Source organism: Danio rerio, chromosome 9 (assembly GCF_049306965.1).
Source record: "Danio rerio strain Tuebingen ecotype United States chromosome 9, GRCz12tu, whole genome shotgun sequence".
In the NCBI taxonomy this organism is placed as follows: Eukaryota; Metazoa; Chordata; class Actinopteri; order Cypriniformes; family Danionidae; genus Danio; species Danio rerio.
In genome coordinates this window covers 40,420,862-40,442,948 of record NC_133184.1, presented here as the reverse complement: position 1 = coordinate 40,442,948, position 22,087 = coordinate 40,420,862, and the positions used below count along the sequence as shown (strand labels likewise).

General features: G+C 36.8%; 2 protein-coding genes across 2 annotated transcripts; both read right to left on the bottom strand.

The window, feature by feature from the left end:
* Positions 1 to 153: 153 nt before the first annotated feature.
* On the bottom strand, positions 154 to 1,182 carry tas2r3 (taste receptor, type 2, member 3). The gene has a single exon (NM_001105135.1). It carries the CDS (start codon positions 1,180 to 1,182, stop codon positions 154 to 156), a length of 1,029 nt encoding a protein of 342 aa, NP_001098605.1.
* A 13,752-nt stretch (positions 1,183 to 14,934) lies between these two features.
* tas2r201.1 (taste receptor, type 2, member 201, tandem duplicate 1) lies at positions 14,935 to 15,876 on the bottom strand. The gene has a single exon (NM_001083864.1). It carries the CDS (start codon positions 15,874 to 15,876, stop codon positions 14,935 to 14,937), a length of 942 nt encoding a protein of 313 aa, NP_001077333.1.
* Positions 15,877 to 22,087: the final 6,211 nt, after the last annotated feature.

Sequence of the window (22,087 nt, the reverse complement as noted above, 5' to 3'; positions counted from 1 at the left end):
ACTAAATTACTGTATGGAGTACATTTGATGTTTCAATACATTCAGATTTCAGAGCATTTTTGGAAATATTTAGTTGAGTGCCACCCCAACATTGCTTTCTTTTCCTTTTTCATGCCTATATGAATCTGCTGTGACGTGATGACCTAAAGGAAATTAAGCAAATGTAAGTTTCAGTCTTTGTACTTTTCTGCAGATATTGTTGGCCATCAGGCGGTATTTTGACTGACCAATCATTAAAAGTATGTTCACCCCAAGAGAGTACAGTGCCATAACAGAGCGAAGCAAACGTCCTCCATCCAAACAAACACCAAAATGCACAAGGAGCTCTTCTCCCATAAGCCACAGTAAACCCAGAGAGAAGAGGACCGTCTGAATGATGCCGATGATTGTCAATCTCATCTGCTGCTTGTTTCGAAGAACAGAAAAAACTGTGCTGTTTTTCTCCATTCTCTTCATGTGCTTCCACAAGTAAATGACAGTCGTAATCCCTGACGCCAGCATGACGACAACACAAAGCACAAAAACACAACCTCGAATAGACATATATGTAATGTAGATTTCAATTGTGTCTGGTCTTAAATTTGATTCGCTGGTGATGTTCTCATGATCGCTGGTTGAATTAAATCCTGCTGCAGGAATTTCAGTCATTTCCAAGATGACACGAAAAAGGAATTCAGATAGAAAGAATAGTCTATCTGCAAATAATGCCGAGTACACAATGAGCCTGATGTGCTGCTTCATCCAGACCAAAAACGGCCACTGGACAGGAACGATCTGGAAGAAGTAACAAACATTCAGCCAAAGTGAGGTAGTGAAACCAGTCCACATGGCAAGAACAATAGCAGATCCTGAAACATCGTAAATCCATTGAGATGCATACAAAATGTCCAAGAAAACAAATAAAAGGTTTAAAATGTTATAAAAAAGACTGCATCCAATAAGTGACCACAGTAAAACATTAAGAGGCGGTTTTACGCCGCTTGCTGGTCCTTGGTCTGAAGAAAACATACAGTACACAAAAAAGACATTCATCAGATTAGTGGTCATCGAAACAGGCACATTAATCAAGGCAAATGCCACAGAGCTCATGTTAACCACAGGCGGATCCATTTTCCCACTGACCACTAATAGGAAGGTGTGCCTTATATAAACAAAGAAAATGTAAAGGCTCCACCTCTTCATTTAAATATGTTTATAGGAACTGAAATGACATCTGAGCGACCAATGAAGATCTTCCAGAAAGAGAAAGTGTGCATGAGCGTTTACATACCCTGTTGAGTACTTTAATTAGACATATCTAAAAATACATTAAAATAACTAATGTAATTATATTATTATATTAATTATATAATATAATTCTTAAAACTAATTAATTATCAAGGATATTCATATTTTAAACAAATATAAGAAAACACTGGGAATATAGTCATCTTCATTCTTCTTTTAGACCTTTAGTTTTTTTTATAGTATTTTTCACATTTATATAGCACTTAGTTTGGAGATCAAGCGGCCCAGACATGTTATTGAAAACTTGAGTGAAAATATTAGAGTGGAAAAAAAATACATATTACGAATTACACTAATCTTGACACTGTGAAAAATGTCCCAACACAAATATATTAAGTTAGTTTAATATTTACCCTTAGATTTACAAATTTAAGTTGATTGAACATAAAACAACTTATTCTTTGCACCAAAAAAAAAACATAAGAATTGTTTTAACTCATTGTAAATAAGTAGTTTGAACATGCAGCAAAATGTCTAAATGTATTCAGGTGCTGCCATGTGACTGATTTAGTAAATTAAATATCTCAGAAGAGCTACTGAGGGCTAGGCATGGGACATAAACGTTTTCAAGGTATACACGGCTTGGAAAAGTCATGGTTTTAAAACAAAATTATCTGCTATACCATTCCTAAGGTATGTGAAAGATTTTTTATTTACGTTTTTTTCTTTTTTTAGTTTTTTAGGACAACAGCCTCTCCAGCAGAAAAGATGCCGTTTTAAACTGTAAAGATGTCATTTTAAATAGTAAAAAAGCCGTTTAAAACTGTAAAGATGCCGTTTCAAAATTGTAAAGATGCCGTTTTAAACTGTAAAGATGCCGTTTTAAATTGTGAAGATCCCATTTTAAACTGTAAAGATGCCGTTTTAAAGTGTAAAGATGTTGTTTTAAACTGTAAAGATGTCATTTTAAATTGTAAAGAAGCCGTTTTAAACTGTAAAGATGCCGTTATAAAATTGTAAAGATGTCGTTTTAAAGTGTAAAGATGCTGTTTTAAACTGTAAAGATGTCATTTTAAATTGTAAAAAAGCCGTTTTAAACTGTAAAGATGCCGTTATAAAATTGTAAAGATGTCGTTTTAAAGTGTAAAGATGCCGTTTTAAATTGTGAAGATCCCTTTTTAAACTCTAAAGATGCCGTTTTAAACTGTAAAGATGCCGTTTTAAACTGTAAAGATGCCATTTTAAACTGTAAAGATGCCATTTTAAACTGTAAAGATGTTATTTTAAATCGTAAAAAAGCCGTTTAAAACTGTAAAGATGCCGTTTTAAACTGTAAAGATGCCGTTTTAAATTGTGAAGATCCCATTTTAAATTGTAAAGATGGTGTTTTAAACTGTAAAGATGCCGTTTTAAACTGTAAAGATGCCGTTTTAAATTGTGAAGATCCCATTTTAAATTGTAAAGATGGTGTTTTAAACTGTAAAGATGCCGTTTTAAACTGTAAAGATGCCGTTTTAAAATTGTAAAGATGTCGTTTTAAAGTGTAAAGATGCCGTTTTAAATTGTGAAGATCCCTTTTTAAACTGTAAAGATGCCGTTTTAAACTGTAAAGAGGCCATTTTAAACTGTAAAGAAGCCATTTAAAGGGCACCTATGGTGAAAAATATACTTTTCAACGGACATGTGTGTAAGGCCCAATCCCAAATCTACCCCTTAGCCCTTCCACTTACCCCTACCCCTCGTTTTGCGCGTGCACGCCAACGGGTAGTGGTCTCCCAATTCTCTTTAGCTTGAAGGCATAGGGCTAAGGGTAAGGGGTGAAAAGCCCTTCGAACAAAGATTTTTCAGGACCACACTTGAAACCAAGGGGTAAGAAAAAATTCCCAGAGTACCCCAGCAACAGCTGCACCCGGAAGTAAGGAGATCTACAAATTAGTATTTTTTGTCATTATTTTGAATTTTTACAACAAACACATGGTTTAATATATTTGTAACCGCATTCATGTTTTACCGTCATGCTTTTAAAAAAAATGCTAAAATAAAAACCGCTAAATATTGCAATGTATAGTGCCTTATCATAACTCCTGTACAGCAGCCCCACACATTCTGACACTCGATGACACTGGAATACCCAGTCAGAAAAGTCTAGTGGCTGGGAATGAGCTTTTTACAGTGTCTGCTATAATGTTAATGCTGTTTTGGTGTGTTTACATTGATGAGTATGGCCACTGTGTTAAATGCACAGTTTTACGATCTAATTGCCACATTAGATCATTATGATAACATAATATATGCCTTCAGTGATTTCCTGAAGATAAATACCAAAAAATAACACAACTGGAATCACTCTAGCAGTCGCGATCTTCTGATCTCATATGAAGCAAGAAATCGCGAGGACATGATGTGTGCAGGTGGTGTAGTTTTGTCCTAATTTGGGAGAAATTTTGAAGCCCTTCCCCTTTACCCTCGGTTGTAAGGGACAAGGGGAAGGGGTAGGGGTACAAATATAAAATTGGGATTGGGCCTAAGTATAGTGTATAGACTGTCATATTGGGGTGATAAAAAAACAGTCCTTTTTTTTTCAATTTAACAACATAAAAACGGTGGACCAATTGCAGTGGTTTTTAAATCAACCGCAACTTGACGTAGAAGTGCGGTCCCCCTGCCCACCAATATTGATTGATAGGCACGCATCACCATATCCTAAGTTTGTCTTTTCACGTCCGCCATTTTCAGCGTATGAGTCAAAGCAATGTCACTAAAGGAACACATTTGCTCTATTTTTAGATGCAAGGCTCATTGGACTCAACACAAGATCAACATTCACCACATGATCGCTGTAATCGGAATAATTGTTTGTAACTTAGTTTGTTTGTAGGTAGGTTTGCAAACCTGTATACTTTTCATTGCGTCTATCTTAAACTTCAGCTGTTTGCATTTCTCGCAGTCCCAGAAGCTCCAAGTGATCTTAACTTGGTGCAGTTGGAAAGTGCGAGCGCGTTGCCTCACGTGAGTGTCCCTCCATTGAAAATAAAATAACAAACTTGCCTCCAGGTCGCACACCAGAAGCGCTGCTCTGTGACGCACAGCATCGCGCCACGCAGCACCATCCATTTTAGAATTCTAAACATAGGTTTCTATCAGGGTACACACAATGGTGCTTCAAGTCGGTGGCTGTCCGCGGTGGCCAGCTATTATTCGGGACACTTCATGTTTCGGCCGCGCCATAGAGGTCCATCTGATTAGTTTAATTTTAAATAACATGCAAATGTGCATGTCTGGTGTGCCGTGTCGCGGCTCTAAGCGGGTCAACTGGTGCCTCAGTCAAAGTTAATTCAGTGTGAGTGGTTATTAGTCTGGGTGTACAAGCTCAGAACTTTAAACTAGCACACAGTTGTCTGTAAAACTATACAAAGACACAAATGATTGTGTACTCTCTGCTAGGTCTGTGTCCGAGTTGTACATGTACGGGTGAATGTTGGTCCTCTTACTCATGTTGCTTCTCTCTGTCTGCCTGTCTGTTGCCAAACACTGATTGGGGGGGCTCTTGGCTCCGCCCCCTTGTTACGTTGGGCGGAAATTTGAAACTAATTTTTATGTGAAGCAACACACCCCTAAAACAGCGGCCTGTGTACACACGCCCAAAATGACACTGTTTAACACATTATAATAAAAATCTGAATTGTGTTTTGAACTGAACCTAAACTGGCGCACTAAGAAGAACCATAATATTTATATTAAATCTTAAAAAAGGGGTAAACTATGTGCCCTTTAAATTGTAAAGATGCTGTTGATAATCTGTGATCATTTTTATTCAAGGTTATTATACCGTCAGAATCTTATACCGGCCCTTGCCTGAGGGCAAGTGAATATTTGATAAAGTATTGATGATTAAGTAAAAATCTCCTTTTTCATTGCATGTTAGCATTATGAAGGGGTTAAAAAAATCACCAGAAAACAGAACTATTAAAAGCTAACTTTTAATGCATAGAGAGGAAAAGCACACACACACACACCATGTGATTTGCAAATGTTCACATTTTCACTTCCATTGAAATGTATGCAAATTAAGCTCTGCTATTGTTCTAACTTAAATAACAATCAGATGACAGGAGAAACTGAATCATGAAGTTCTCTATCTGCACAAAAACATTTTTGCTTCCCTTCCATTATTCATGCATATTACAATCGCTATATCTGCTGTGAAGAGACAACCTAAACTAACTAAGATTAAAACAAGCATAAAATAAAAAAAGATGTTTTTTTTTTATAATTTAGCCATAAGGTGACATTTAATTACTCTAAGACATTAAAGCAATATAACAGACCAAAGCAAACTTTTTAAAAAAACATCTGAATGCATAAGGAGCTATTTTTTGTCAATATTTTAGCCATAAGGTGAAATCTTTGATCATTCCAAGAAAATAAAGCAACATAACAGAGCAAATCAAATGTCCAAACAGATATAAACAGTCAAATAAATCAGTATACATAAGGAGCTTATCTCCACATAAGCAACAGAAGCAAGAGAGGACAGTCTGTCTGATGCAGATGATTGTCAAACTAATCTGCTGCAAATGTTTCTAAACTGTGTCTAAAACTTGCTCTCTTCAGATCTAAACATACATTACTTGTAATATGCATTCAGTCCACCAGGTGGGACTGCAACAATTAAATTAAAAAGCAAAACGACAAGTCAACATCACCAATAACTAGTAGCATTAACTTTTGGCAGAATAACAATCTAAAGATATCTGTAACAATATATGTTGATAAAAAAAAAAGATTTTCTCTTATTAAAACGTAGCTTTATTAACTGTAAAGATGCTTAGTGACTGAAAACAAACTACAAAATGTGTTTCATAAAATGTAAAATAATGCCAATGTTAAAAAGGGAACAGAATATGAGAGCATGTAAATAGCTGATTAATAATTAAGCAATCAAATGAATAATAATTTGCATTCACACACATTTCTGTATGGAATAATTCATTCAGTAATAATAAACTATTTCTATTTTGCATTATACGTAGATAATATAGTACGTTTCAGAAAAATCACTATGGATTTCTACAGAATTATAGAATGGAGTTGAATGATGATAACGATATATATTTTGATAGAAGTAGTTAATGATTCCACTTTTAAAAGAGTATCCTAACCATGACTGAATGCGGATACTGCTGACAAGAAAGAGAAACGAGCGTGGTAAACAATACTAAAATAGCATGACCTATTTTTGGCCAAAAATTTTCGACGACCAAAAATTTGGTGAACCTCTAAAATCAACAGAATTATAGATTGCTGTTGTTGCATATTTCTGCTGTGCAACTGACTTTTGTGATCAATATCAATAAATATTTCTAGAGCTTTGTTAGCAAAATTAATTTAATTGCGATTTGATATATTATTGTTTATCAGCCAGCCTTACTCTGAAGCATGCAGAAGTAAATAAACTAAAACATGATACAGTTTTCCAATTAAATGGATCTCCATTTGTCAAAAGAAAGAATTTGGTGCAAGATTTGCAAAAATCACTGAGCCCTTTTGACAAGCAGAAGAAAAGCGAGTCTGTGGTTTGCAAATATAAAATGATTTCATTAGAGAATGCATTCATTTCTACAAATTATATCCTTGCAAAGAGTTACTGGCAAATCTAACTATGTTTACATTTTTACAAATATTTCATTTGTTTTAGTGTTTCTGTGACATTTAAAATCATTTTAAAAAGTTATGTCCATTCAAATAAAATCACCCACACATTAGTTTGAGTGCTGTCTTAACATTTGACCCAAAAATGTTACTATGGAACCAGCATTTTTCTAAATATCATCATTTGTGTTCAACAAATGAAAAAAAAAAAACTGATGAAGTTTAAAACCACAAGAGGGTTAATAAATAATGAGGTCATTTTCCTCATCCAATAACTATCTTTTTAATTCATCTGCTGCCAGAAGTGACAACCAAAATTAAATAGGATTTAACAGGATTAGGATTTTGGTTTTCTTGTCTTTTTGCCGATATCCTTAGCCAGAAGTCGGAATTTGGACTGACCAATTCCTAAAAGTAAGGTCGTTCCAAAAGAATACAGTGCCATTACAGTGGAAGCCAAACGGGAGCCCACATCAAAACCACCAATATAACAAAAAATGAACTCTTCAGTCATGAGCCACCCTGAAGCAAAGAAGAAGAGGACCGTCTGAATGATGCCCATGATGGTCACTCTCATCTGCTGCCTTTTACAAAGAGCAGATAAAGAGCTGGTGTTCTCCTTCATTCTCTTCATGTGCTTCCACAAGTAGACGACAGTCGTGATGCCTGACGTCAGCATAATGCCAAGACAAATGAAAAAATAGCAAAATTTCAGCCAAAAGTCTGCGATAAACATGTAGTATCCGAAATCTGCTGACTGGCTGGTGGTGTTGTCATAAACGCTGGATGAATTAAAGGACATCACTACCCTCCGAATCTCAAGAAAAACACGTATGACATATTGAGACAGAAAGTAGAGTCTGTCAAGAAACAACAAGACGTACATGAAGAGTTTGATGTGCTTCTTCATCCAGATAAAGCAAGGCCATCGGACTGGAACAATCTGCAAGAAGTAACAAACTTGCAGACCGAGGCATGCAGTAAAACTTGTCCTTATGGCGAAAAGTATAGTAGCACCCGAAATAATGTACAGCCAGACAGGTGGGTAAACTAATTCATACAAAACAAATAAAAGGTTGAAAATGTTATGAAGAAGACTGCATCCAATAAGGGACCACAGCAAAACATTCAGCGGCGGTTTTACATTGTTTGCTTGTCCTTTCTCTGAAGAAAACATACAGTACACAAAAAATACATTCATCAGAATAGTGATAATAGAAACTGGCACATTGACTAAGGCATAGGCCAAGAAGCTAATGTAAACAAAAAAGAAACCCATTTTTCCACTGAGGACTAAGAGGAGTGAGTTTCTTATATACACAGTGAAACTGTAAAACTCCACCCTCTAAATTTAAAATAAAAAAATAACGACATGCAAATCTTTGAGCAATGAGATGTGACATTCGAATTTGAAGCTACAAAGAAAAAATTTAGAAAAACATGTTACATAATACATAAAAAATATAAAATGTTACATTTAGACATTATAAAAGTGTATGTGTGTAAACGAGAGTGTATGGGTGTTTCCCAGTGTTGGGTTGCGTCTGGAAGGCCATCCGCTGCATAAAACATAAGCTGGATAAGTTGGCGGTTCATTCTGCTGTGGCGACCCCTGATTAATAAAGGGACTAAGCTGAAGAAAACGAACAAATGAAAGTCTCTAATTAGAGAATTTTAATGACAATATTAAAGACAATATTCATAAGCAATGTAAGCCAATGTAAATGTTGCATCTTTCAATATTGTATCTTTACCACATTTACTCATTTGTTCTTGTTTCAAATTTAAAAATATTTTTGTTAGATTTCCTGGAAAATTGAGAGAATTGTGCATCTTGATTCAAGGATGTTTAAAAATCAAAGCATAATAGAAAAAAACCAACAAGTCCATATGCACAATTTAATAATAAGACGTTTGCTTCTATGAGGCAAAATTATGACTTTACCTGCTGAAACCCCAGCTGCTATTAGAAACGGAAATTAGCCTTGATTTGTATCGTTGCCACATTTTGAATAAATCATTGTGGTCTGTTTAGTGTTAATGGTTCGTTCTTATTAATGTATTTATTTGTATACACAGCTCATTTAAAAGGCTTTTGAACCAGAACTTCATTCATCTGCTTTTATTTGCATTTTGAGAAACAGAAACACCAAAATGACTACTAATAAAGAAATGGTATTAAAAGCAGAATGGCCAAATAAATGATATTTACTCACGCTCATGTTGTTCCGAAACATTTGGACAAATGAAAAATAAATGTTCATGAAAACACGCTTGTAGCTCTCAAACCACATGTGGTGCTATTAAACACACTGCGTCAGGTTTGAAATCAAAAGCCCACAAGACAGAAGACAACTAGTGAGGTTTGGTGCCTTTTGTAGTAGGTTACATTTTACAAATTCTAAGGGAAACTAGATAAAAACAATTTCAATTCGGTCTCCCTTGAATCGTTTACAGAAATCCACAAAGAAACTTTAAAACTTTTTTTCAAATGAGCAAATCCAGCATTATGAATGTGTCTTCCAGGATTAAGGCCGAGTGATGGGTTAGGTCCTCTCAAACAAAGACTGTAGAATCACTTGCAAAGGCAAGAACAGATTCCCAGCTTCAACGAAAACACAGTAGACAGGTATGTCCCAAATGTAGTAGCAAAGATTTTACCTCTTGCAGTCATTGCTTTTTTATGTAATGAAGGACATTGTGCAGTTTGTGGTGTAAAGAAAGAAAAGGTGTTCTGATGGGAGGTGAGCAGGAACCTAACAAATTCAGTTTCAAATCAATGAGAAAGTATCTGGGTCAGGAAGACTTCCAGGTTCCTATCCGCGGTTATGCACAAGACAAAAACCATGTAACCAAGTAGCAAAGCTTATCAGAAAGAAAGCTATTCTTAAATGTCATATTAATGGTTTTTCAGTAAGTTCTCGATCAGACACAGGGTCACAAATTAGTATAATTGATGACATTTGGAAAAGTAAACTTTCGACCCCTATCTGAGATAGTTGGTGGGGGTGATTTCAGTTTCAGCTGTTAATAGGGATACTTTCCCTTTTGAGGGATGGACAGAGATGACTGGATTATTCCCTCACAATGCAGGAGGCTGTTGTTACAGTTGGTACAAAAGATGTAATTGTACCTGCTGGCTGGCAGACTCATGTGAAGTGTAAAACCCCAGCTGGCCAAGACCTCTCAGAGCCAGTAGTGTAGTTTGAATCTGATGACAAGAGTACACCACTGACCCAACTGGACAATGGAGAAGGGCTGATAGAGATAGGGTCGGTCATTCCCTTCTATGTCAAGATCCCTCTGAGCAATCTTTTCGCAAGTGAAGTCTGCAGTCATCGACACACATACATGGGTAGTATCCAACCCATAGTTCACTTTATCCAACAAGATATGGAGAGTGACATTGATATACCAGTGAGTCAGATGGAAGGGGGAGTCCCTCAAGAAAAGTAGCCCCCACCTGTTAACATAAGCCATCTAGAAGAACAGCAGAAACTAGTCAGAGTAATGCTCTATGAAGAGTCAAATGCCATTGCACAAGAAGATGATATAGGGTGTATCCCAAGCTTACAGATGTCGATCAGCTTGAAGGACTACATCCCTGTTTAGGGAACATATGCCTCCATCCCAAAACCCCTGAATAAAGAGGTGAAGGAATACATCCAGCACTTACTACCTCAAGGGTGGGTGACCAAGCCTGTGGTGTGTGTTCATAAGAAAGATGGCACCCTTAGGCTGTGTATTGACAACAGATTATTGAATCAAAAGAAGTTCCAGATAGACACCCACTTCCCTGGATCCAGGACCTTTATTGACAAACATAGGGGGTTACCGATTGTATTCAATCCTAGACCAGGGAAAAGACTACCATCAGGAATTTATGGCTGAAGGGTCCTGAAACCTGAAAGCATTGACTGTTTAGGCTTGCCAATGCACCAGCTGCCTTTCAAAGGAGCATGCTTGACTCACTAAGAGATGAACTGTGCATTGCATACATCGATGACATCCTCAACTATGGTGAGACATTTGACAACCATGTTTAAGAATTGAGGAGAGTCCTCAGGGCACTGCAAATGCATGGAGTAAAGCTGAGACCAGAAAAATGTGAACTCTACAAGAGAGAGGTTAGATATCTGGGAAGACTGGTTTCAGACTGGTGTGCTTCTTGAACTGAGCAACATGGACGCAGTGATCTCCCTGAATAAAAAGAAACCAAACACAGTTGGTGAGCTGTGACAATTACTGGGTTTCCTCAGTTACTACCACACATACATCCAGGATTTCTCATCGATTGCTAAGCCAATGTATGAGCTCCTCTAGTCTCATGCATTAGTAGCCAATGCAGAACAGATCAAGTATGGCAGAGCTGGAAGAAGGGGAGCACAGTTACCATCACGTGCCAGAGTAGAGTGGACAACAGAACACCAAGATGTGTTGGAAAGAATTATTGAGACTTTAACCCGCCCCCCAGTACTGACCTACCCGAAATTTATACTCCCATTTATGCTTCATACTGATGCCTCTGAACAAGGACTTGGAGCTGTGCTATATCAGCAGCAAAACAGCAGGCTCAGAGCCATTGGCTATGGCTTCAGGACACTGACCCCAGCTGAGAGAAGATAAAGACTTCACTCTGAAAAGCTCGAGTTTTTGGCAATTTGAGTGGGCAGTCTGCAAAAGGTTCCATGATCACCTGTTCAATGCACCCCCCTTCAAAGGGTTCACTGACAACAACCCCTTGACATTTGTCCTAAGGACATCCAACTCAATGCTATTGGGCACGTGTGGGTGGGAGAATTAGCAGACATAGCAAGGAGACAACTTTATTAGCCATTTATGAAGATCGAGCACTGTCACCCAGCAGTGCTGATGCATCAAGCAGAAGAAGTCTGTGATTCAAGTTAAAGCCCCAATGGATAGTCTCACTTCATATACATTAATATCACATGTACTGTATCTGTACTAACTTCAAAGTTAACAAAAAGGCTTTACCATCAAGTTGCTAAAAGAGGTATTACTAACTATTTTGTTTTGGGTAAACGTGTCTGTTATACTCATCAACTGTAACATAATTGTTTATTTTTGTATTACAGTGAGCCATTTCAGTTTTTCAGATGAAATGAATGATACTTACAGTAATATGTTTAATGCTTATGGACACTTTGAAAAATGCTTAATTTTTATGAGATTTATGCATTTAGGCATGTAGACATGGTCAAGGCGATCTGCTGCAGATCAGAGCATCAGAATATGGAAAAAAAGATGATTTAAGTGACTTTGAACATGGCATAGTTGTTAGTGCCAGATGAACTGGTCTGAGTATTTCAGAAACTGTTTATCCACTGAGATTTTCCAGGGACAACCATCTGTAGGATTTACAGAGAATGATCCGAAAAAGAGAAAATAACCAGTGAGCAGCAGTTCTATGGGCGCAAATGCTTTGTTGGTGCCAGCGGTCAGAAGAGAAGAGACATACTGGTTGGAGCTGATAGAAAGGCAACAGTAACTCAAATAACCACTCATTACAACTGTGGTATGCAGAAGATCATCTCTGAACAACCTTGAGGCGGATGGGCTACAGGAGCAATAGATCACAGCAAGTGCCACTCCTGTCAGTTAAGAACAGAAAACTGAGGCTACAATTCACACAGGCTCACCAAAATTGGACAATAGAAGATTGGAAAAACGTTGCCTGGTCTGATGAGTCTCAAGTTCAGCAGCCACATTTGGATTGTAGGATCAGAATAACAACATGAAAGCATAGATCCATCCTGCCTTGTATCAACAGTTCAGGCTAGTGGTGGTGTAATAGTAGAGCTGTGAACCTACACTGGTCTCACGGTTCGGTTACGATTATCATGCCATTGATTCAGTTCAATTCGATATCTTAGTGCATCACGGTGCATTGACGATGCTTTTCATACAGTTTTATATTTTCTTCACAGCACGAGAGGGGTCTGGATGCAGACGTGGTGCAGTCCAATCTGAGCTGCATCCAATGCTTTTTAATGGGCTCACCTAACCCTCACAGTGACATCACTCTAGCTCCATTTGAGTGCATTGTGTCTGACATTGCATTGCTGAGTGACGCAATCTCAGCTTGCATCATAAAGGCTGCATCTAGATACTATAGCACAGCACAGCAATTCTTGTATTAAAATGTATAAATATATTTATATACTATCTGTAATACAATTTTGTCCTTTAATACAAACAGTCAGATATATAAACTGTACATTTAAACAACACAAGCATTTATAGCAAATAAACAAATACAAATATCCCGCTCACTTTCTGAGCCTTGTCTATTAAGTTTTTACACCCCTCTGATTGATCACGCGCTCAACAGAAAGGGCTGCGATTGGCTCTTGCGCGCTGGCGCTCTTCACAGATGAGTGATACTGATAACTGATAGCTGATCCATGATAGAAGCAGTGGAGAAAACTCTGCAGACACGCGCTCGTGTCTGCATCCAGAAGTATCGCTGTAAAATAGCCAAGAGGAGAGGAACCGTTAGAGCGTTATAAATACTCGCGCTTGCCTCCCCCGCCCTAGTAAGCAACCGCGACATAGCACATATGAGATAAATGACATCAGTACACAATAACCGGTTATGATAATTACTTAACCAATGCCAAATTGTCCACATCTGCATCGCGGTGCACCGAAGAAACAAATAATTTTGACATGTAATGTTGTGTGGGATATTTTCTTGGCACACTGTGGGCCCTTTGGGTACCAATTGAGCATCATGTCAGTGCCACAGCCTACCTGAGTATTGTTGCTGACATTGTCCATTCCTTTATGATCACAGTGTACTCATTTACTGATGGTTACTTCCAGCAGGATAACACACCATGTCATAGTGAATCATTTCAGACTAACTTCCTGAACATGGCAATAAGTTCACTGTACTCAAATCGCCTCCACAGTCACTAGATCTCAATCCAATAGAGCACCTTTGGGATGTGGTGGAACGGGAGATTCGCATCATGGATGTGCAGCAGACAAATCTGCAGCAACTGCGTTATGTTATCATGTCAATATGGGCCAAAATCTCTAAGGAATATTTCCAGTACCTTGTTGATTCTCTGCCAAAGGATTAAGGCAGTTCTGAAGGCGAAAGGGGGTCCAACCCGGTACTGGTAAGGAGTACCTAATAAAGTGGCCAGTGAGTGTGTATATATAAAAAAGAACCAAGACAAGTGTTTAGTTAAGCTGAATACAATCTTTATTGATTTTTTTATGGACCACATGTACAGACTTATATAGAAATATTTATGAAGGTATAGGACATTGTGATCAGATGATTGTAATAAAGTTATTACTAGAGCAGCTTGACTGTGAACAATACAACTTTGACCGTCTCATTATTTCTATCACATAGAACTGCCAACTGGACTGTGGGTGTGGTACAAAAGAATACAGGATTAATCAACTTTTTCTATAGTATATTTCTGAAAAATAACTATGGACATTTAAAACTATGAAGCATGCGAAAGTAAATAAATGAAAGTATGATACAGTATTCCAAATAAACAAATCTCCACTTGACAAAAGGACAAATTTGTTGCAAGATTTGCAAAAATCACTGAACCCTTTTGACAAGCAGTAGAAAAGTGAGTCTGTGGTTTGCAAATATAAAATGATTTAATTTCAGGGTACTTTGATTTCAACAAATTACCCCTTTGTTGTACTGGCAAATCTAACTATGTTTACTTAAAAAAAATATCTTAAAGAAACCCTTTTCAGTATTACTCTTTGAAAATTAAAAATCATTTTAAAAAGTCTTTATGTGCATGGAAATAAAATCACCCACGTATTAGATTTAGTGCTGTTTTTACATTTAATCCTCTTAAAGGGATCATCCACCCAAAATAGTTTTTTTATACTATGGAACCAGAATTTTTCAAAATATCTATATAAAATAACTTGTTTAAAACCACACGAGACAAAATAAATGATGAGGTCACTTTCCCCATCCAATATCTACCTCTTTAATTCATGCTCATAAATGCATCTGCTGTCAGAAGTGACAACCCAAATTAAATTTCAGGATTTTGGTTTTCTTGTCTTTTTGCAGATATCCTTAGCCAGAAGTCGGAATTTGGACTGACCAATCCCTAAAAGTAAGGTCGTTCCAAGAGAATACAGTGCCATTACAGTAGAAGCCAAATGGGTGCCCACATCATAACCACCAAAATAACACTCAATGAACTCTTCAGTCATGAGCCACCCTGAAGCAAAGAAGAAGAGGACCGTCTGAATGATGCCCATGATGGTCACTCTCATCTGCTGCCTTTTACAAAGAGCAGATAAAGAGCTGGTGTTCTCCTTCATTCTCTTCATGTGCTTCCACAAGTAGACGACAGTCGTGATGCCTGACGTCAGCATAATGCCAAGACAAATGAAAAAATAGCAACATTTCAGCCAAAAGTCTGCGATAAACATGTAGTATCCGAAATCTGCTGACTGGCTGGTGGTGTTGTCATAAACGCTGGATGAATTAAAGGACATCACTACCCTCCGAATCTCAAGAAAAACACGTATGACATATTGAGACAGAAAGTAGAGTCTGTCGAGAAACAACAAGACGTACATGAAGAGTTTGATGTGCTTCTTCATCCAGATAAAGCAAGGCCATCGGACTGGAACAATCTGCAAGAAGTAACAAATTTGCAGACCGAGGCATGCAGTAAAACTTGTCCTCATGGCGAAAAGTATAGTAGCACCTGAAATAATGTACAGCCAGACAGGTGGGTAAACTAATTCATACAAAACAAATAAAAGGTTGAAAATGTTATGAAGAAGACTGCATCCAATAAGGGACCACAGCAAAACATTCAGCGGCGGTTTTACACTGTTTGCTTGTCCTTTCTCTGAAGAAAACATACAGTACACAAAAAATACGTTCATCAGGATAGTGATAATAGAAACTGGCACATTGACTAAGGCATAGGCCAAGAAGCTAATGTAAACAAAAAAGAAACCCATTTTTCCACTGAGGACTAAGAGGAGTGAGTTCCTTATATACACAGTGAAAGTGTGAAACTCCACCCTCCAAATTTAAAATAAGGAATAACGACATGCAAATCTCTAAATAATGAGATGTGACATTCAAATTTGAAGCTACCAAAAATATATATGAGCAATTCCAGCGTAATGGATGTGACATTTGCAGTAAAATCTCAAAACATAAATTCACAGAGAAAGTATATATCAACATTATATAGAAACATCTCTTTATATTTGTCAAAACAACTGACCACAGAATTAAGGGATCAGGAAAATATCAATCTGTAAACATGTTTTGTACTTTAAATGAGTAGAATAAACATGCGTTATAGATCAAAAAAGTCTGTGAGTTTACAGTTTACAGCATACTTTGTAGCAATTCTGTGAATTAAACTGCACAACCCCAAAACAATAATGCTAATCATAAGGAGAAGAGTTGGCTCATAAAACAAACATGATTTTATTTTATTTTTATTATTTTTTAGAATATTATTGCATTTATGAGGAAAAAGCTTTGTTATGGATGACTGATGTGACATTGCCACATGTGTGACTTTGGTAAATCAAATCAAATTGTTTAAAAACATTGATAGAGACATTTTTAAATATTTCTAAAAGTACTGTAAAAACTTGCATACACAAAAAACGTAGATACAGTTTCGGGATTTTAATGAAAACGTTTTAATGAAATGTCTGTTCAATTTAAATGTAGGTCTAATTGTTCTATCACATCGACACATTTGTTCTTAGTTTTAAACAAACATATTTTTGTTAGATTTCTCAAAGAAATGATACACTTTACATGTCGTGTGTATCTTGATTTAAGCATGTTTAAAATGGTAGATTAGGGGGGAAACACTATGACAATTTTAGCAGTGCATCTGTTATGTTTGCTTTTATGAGATAAAATTCTGGCTTTAGCTGCAAAAATTAGTTTTGGTTTGAATTGTAGCCAAATTTTGAATAAATCATTGTGGTCTGTTTAGAGTAAATGGTTCGTTGTTATTAATGCTTTTATTTGTATACACCTCATTGAAATACCTTTGAACCAGAACTTCATTCATCTGCTTTTGTTTGCATTTCAAGAAACAGAAACACCAAAATGACCATGAAAATCGAAAAAGAAATCGTTCCAAAAGAAGAACGATCAAATAAATTATATTTACTCACGCTCATGTTGTTCCGAAACATTCGAGCAAATGAAAACGTAACCATCCGCACGCTGTAGCTGGCAAACCAAATTTGGCGCCATTAGACAAACTGCGTCTATGGAAGGCCGTTGGGGCCAAAACGTCTGCAACAAACGTGTTAACGCATATGCGTCTTGTATGACGTCAAAACGTTACACAACAGGCGACAACTAGTGGCGTTCGGCGTCTGTAAAGCCCCTTTTTCTCATTATTTTGTAAAGATTTTAAATATTATTTGAATACAATCTCTACCTCCTGCAATGTTAAAGGGTCACGAAACACCAAAACACATTTTTTGAGCTTTTGACAGTCGTATATGTGTCCCACACTGCTAAAAACACTATTAGGACACCTATATTTCACTAAAAAGTGTAAATTGGTTGTTTTTGCGTTATTTCAAGCAAATTCGTACTTCCGGTTTGAAACGAATTTTTGAAGCTGCGTCACAGTCATGACATAATAGCGTGTATTCCAGCGTGCAGACTGGGCGTCTGTGCCTGAGTGAGTCTTATTACGTCTTACAGTGTGATACATTAATGCATGAGTAAGGCTTGGTTCAAACCAATCAGCGCGCTCTATTGTGCAACTTCATTAATATTCATTTGTGTCACCGTGTTTACACCACAAAGACGCCACGTTGTGTTGGCAAAACAAGCGTGAAGTGTTGCTTTTATAGTTTGCTGCCGTTAAGTTTCGTTTTCATTTTCTCTCTGTGAGAGCTCAGCTAGAGTCACGTGTGGATTAACAGTGTACGCGACGCTCGACAACAATAACTTACGTGTCTAAGGAGGATTATTGTTTACCTGAGAGCTGTTCTCATCTGCAAACGCTGAAATCTGGATTTGCTTGTAGTATTCTCTCCATAAAGACGCGGCTCTAGTTGCTGGTGATTGTCCTGTCTCTACAGATTTGGTAAGTGAGCGACCAGTGCTCTTTGTTTATTCAGTTTGTTCATATCGAATTAAGTTAACTATAGCACTGAGTGCAGAAATGTTAGCACCGCATTTAGTGACCGGAATAACACACGCGGCTTTCTGACGCTACCTGCCGTGTGCATCTAAGTTTCCGGGAAATGCGGAGTTTTTTTTTTCTCTCATTCGCCGTGCGGTATCAAACATTGCATGAAAAATACACGCTTAGAGCAGTTCCTCGAATCAAATATCTCGTTTGTCGCGAGGGGCATGAATGAATTCCCTGAATGAAAGAGCCAAACTGCAGTTAAAGTCCAACATTTATTAATTCAGCAAATAATTCGACTACAGATGTCCATGTAGGTTAAACACCATCGCTTTCTCCTGTTTGTGTGGGTGTGTATTTTGACTCTGAAACTCGCACGTGCACAAATAGACACTCCCACACCATCCCACTTTAGTTCCTCCGACACTCCCCCCTAAACAGAGCTGGACACGCCCACTTTTCTGACTTTTTCGAAAGTAGAGGTGTGAAAACACCCTGCTGAAACGAGGGGGTTTCATGGCCCTTTAAAGCTTTAAAATTAATAACTGTACATGCATTTTACAGTATTGTCTCTTTTCTATAATACCCAGCTGACTGTATTTTATTTGACCTTTTATACATGACTGCGACCTTCCTTTAAGATGAATTTAAAGTGATCTATTATAATTTATATTACCCCTGGCATAATTTTTTGTTTCTCTTTTTGTGTTGTCTATTTTTTGTTGTTATAGGATTTATAGTTTTCTCTATATTTTTGTAATGTTGTTGAGCTTTCAAATAAAAAAAAAAAAAACTACTGGGGTTCGGCACTTAAAATTTAATTAAAAAAATTTCACCATCCCATTTATGCAAACACTTAATTGACAACACATAACACATATTTCATACTTGCAGTTTTGCTCATTCGTTCTGGAAAGCAGTGCAATTGATAATTGACTGTGGTAATTGACTTTCACATTACAATATACGGAATTACAAAAGATGGCTCGATTGCACGATTTGATAAATATTGTCATTGTATTAGCCAAATATTTTATTAATAAATGCAAATATTTAAAAATCCCCCCCATACGTATTGTCTTTATAAATGACATATTCAGATGCCCTGGCTAAAATTAAAGCAAACAATAAAAATGCTTAATTTATTTGTATTTGTATCAACTTGCAATAGACGTCATCTGTTTTACGTTGTTTTTGTTGTTGTTTTTAGTTTGGATGATTTCTGTAACTTTGTATTTATTTATTTTTATAGTCTTGTAAAGTTGAATATCATTTAGTTGTATTTAGATTTTGTATTTACAATTAAAAAACGCCACCTCCACACAAACTTTTAATTTCAGTCAGTCAGCCTCAGAACTTCCCGTGAACTGTCTTTCCATCATAAAATTGCCACATTTAAGGTCTGAGTAATTTTTTTTTTTAATCGGTTATCTTTACTGTCTGATAGATTTACTATATAAACTGGGTCTCAGACCAGAAGTACTGCATTAAATTCCATTTCCCCCACCATGTCCTTAAAATATGACAGTTTATTTTACCCCAGTATTTTTAATGGAGTTTCTGAGCTCGCCTGCTGATCATGACAGTGCTAGTGGTTACACTGTCTTTCATCTCGTTTTAGGCTTGAACAACAAAATGAGTGCTGTAAAAGGAACCTTATGAAATTGAAAATGGTCACATTAAGCTTTCACCGGAAGTTTGTCATTGGCTGAAAAACACTAGCTGTGCACACAGTATTAAGTTATAGGCGTAGTATCATATGGTTGCACAAAATGAATTTGATTTTGAACATGCAAAACAAGGGCGTAAAACTTCCCTTGCCTAATCTGACCTAATCTTGCCATAATTTCCATTGACTTGAGAAAAGTACGCACACATAAGCCATGTTTTTATAAAAACAAAGAACAAACTGGGGAAAACCTTGAAGCAATTAGTCTTATAGAAATCCACAAAACTTGTTTTAAAATGCTGCTCTTGTTATTACCAACATAAACCACATAAAACTTGCATTTCAGCCTAAACTTTATTAATTTACTGCATTTTAGAATTAAGTTTCTAAAAAGATACCAGTCAACTGATGAGTGACACTGTTTAGAGGCTACTTTTTCCTTGAAAATAGTATTTACAGTAGGACTTGTGTACAACCAGGGGCGTCACCAGATTTTTTTGGGCCCTATGCACAGAAATTTTTAAGTGGGCCCCCCAAGTCATTATGGCTGGTGGACTTACTGTTGCAGGTCCCCTAAATTGCCAGAGCCCTATGCACTCTGTCCCCCCCACCGCCCCACTAGCTACACCCCCTTGTGTACAACTATCTAAACATGAAATGGGCATAATGTTGAAAATCTGATAACAGTTAGAACTCTTAATAATAAATAAGAAACAAACACAAATATGAGAAATAAACTTTATTTCTTCTTTACCATACATTTCTGACTACAACGCCAGATTGAAATAACCATCCACAGAGGAAATACTAATGAGTTAGGAAAGCAGTCTCTGATATTTAAGATTACAAATACAGCACATCTCACAAGATCACACATCAGATCAAACAAAATGGACACCTGGTAGCAGGTTGAGTCCATCTCATGCACCACTAACCATCCACACGGACACAAATCACTGAGGGTTTAAGAGAGATCCTCAAACAATACTACAGTATATCGTCATCTGAAATGGAAACCTTAAATAAAATAAATTAGATAACTAAAAGGCAGCACTGCATTTAATGATTATTACTGTAGTTCATACACCGGTAATACCTTGTGGCAATATTTGCTACATTTCACACGAATGCTGCATCCAGTAATATTCGGTTTCAAACTCCGACCAGTTTTTACACAGGTTTAGTTCTCCAGCGTGAATCTCACAATGTTTCTCTGATTTAAAAAAAAATTAAAGTAAAAAAATAAAAATCACGACAATGTTTTAAAGCATAGGTCTCAAACTGGATTCCTGGAGGGCCGCAGCTCTACAGTTTTGCTCCAACATTAATCAAACACAGCTGATCCAACTAACCAAGGTGTTCAAGACTACTATAGACTATTAAGCAGGTGTGAGTTGAAGGTGGTTGGAGCTAAACTGTGCAGAGCTGTGGCCCTCCAGGAATTGAGTTTGAGACCACTGCAAAGCAGCTTCCGGGTCCAAGCCATCAATAAAACTGTATGAGGAGACTCATCAAATAAACATTTACAAAGAGTTGTATTCCTTTCATATATATATATATATATATATATATAGATATGCCTAATATCAGATGGCCAGAAAGTGATTAATGTTTTTTAAAGTGTTCAAATATTGGTGTCTGTTATATAAAATTCACTATAATATGTGATATGCCTAGGGCCAGACAGAATCTGCCGATATTTTTTTTTATTTCTGCGCAAAATATTGTAAAAACTCTGCAGATTTATGCCGAATGATTTTGGGTGTGTCGTAACTGAAAACTTAATATATGAAATAAAAAATAATACATATTTAACTTTTATTTAATATTTACAATGCAAATCCTATAAGATCCACTAATTTAGTAAACAAAGCAAGTCTCACTTATAATATATCTACCATTTATCTACTAAAACAATGGTTCCCAACAGGGAGGTCCCGGCCCACAAGGGGGCCTTAGCTAGCTCTGTGGGGGGACACGTCATAGTTTTACCATTAGCAGTGGACAGTTAGCAGAATGATCTTTTTGCCTTCAAAAGTTCTTTTCATCCTATGGCTGATCAAAAAAAAAAATGGACAAATTTGTAATTCGTCAAAAAAGACTTACTAAGAATCACAAGCATAATTTTCCGGGGGAAAAGTGAGTCTCAGGCAAAAAAGGCGGGGAACCACTATACTAAAAGATAGAAATTATTACTTTACAAACTGTATTGTAAGTAAATCATATGATCATTTTCATATTAGTGAGTAATATTACTGAAAATAATTTAACAACTGAATAAATAGACTCGGCTTGGACCCAGAAACAGCATTCCATATGTCACTGATACATCACAACTTGGATAATGTCATCATACATTCACTCTCTAGTTGTT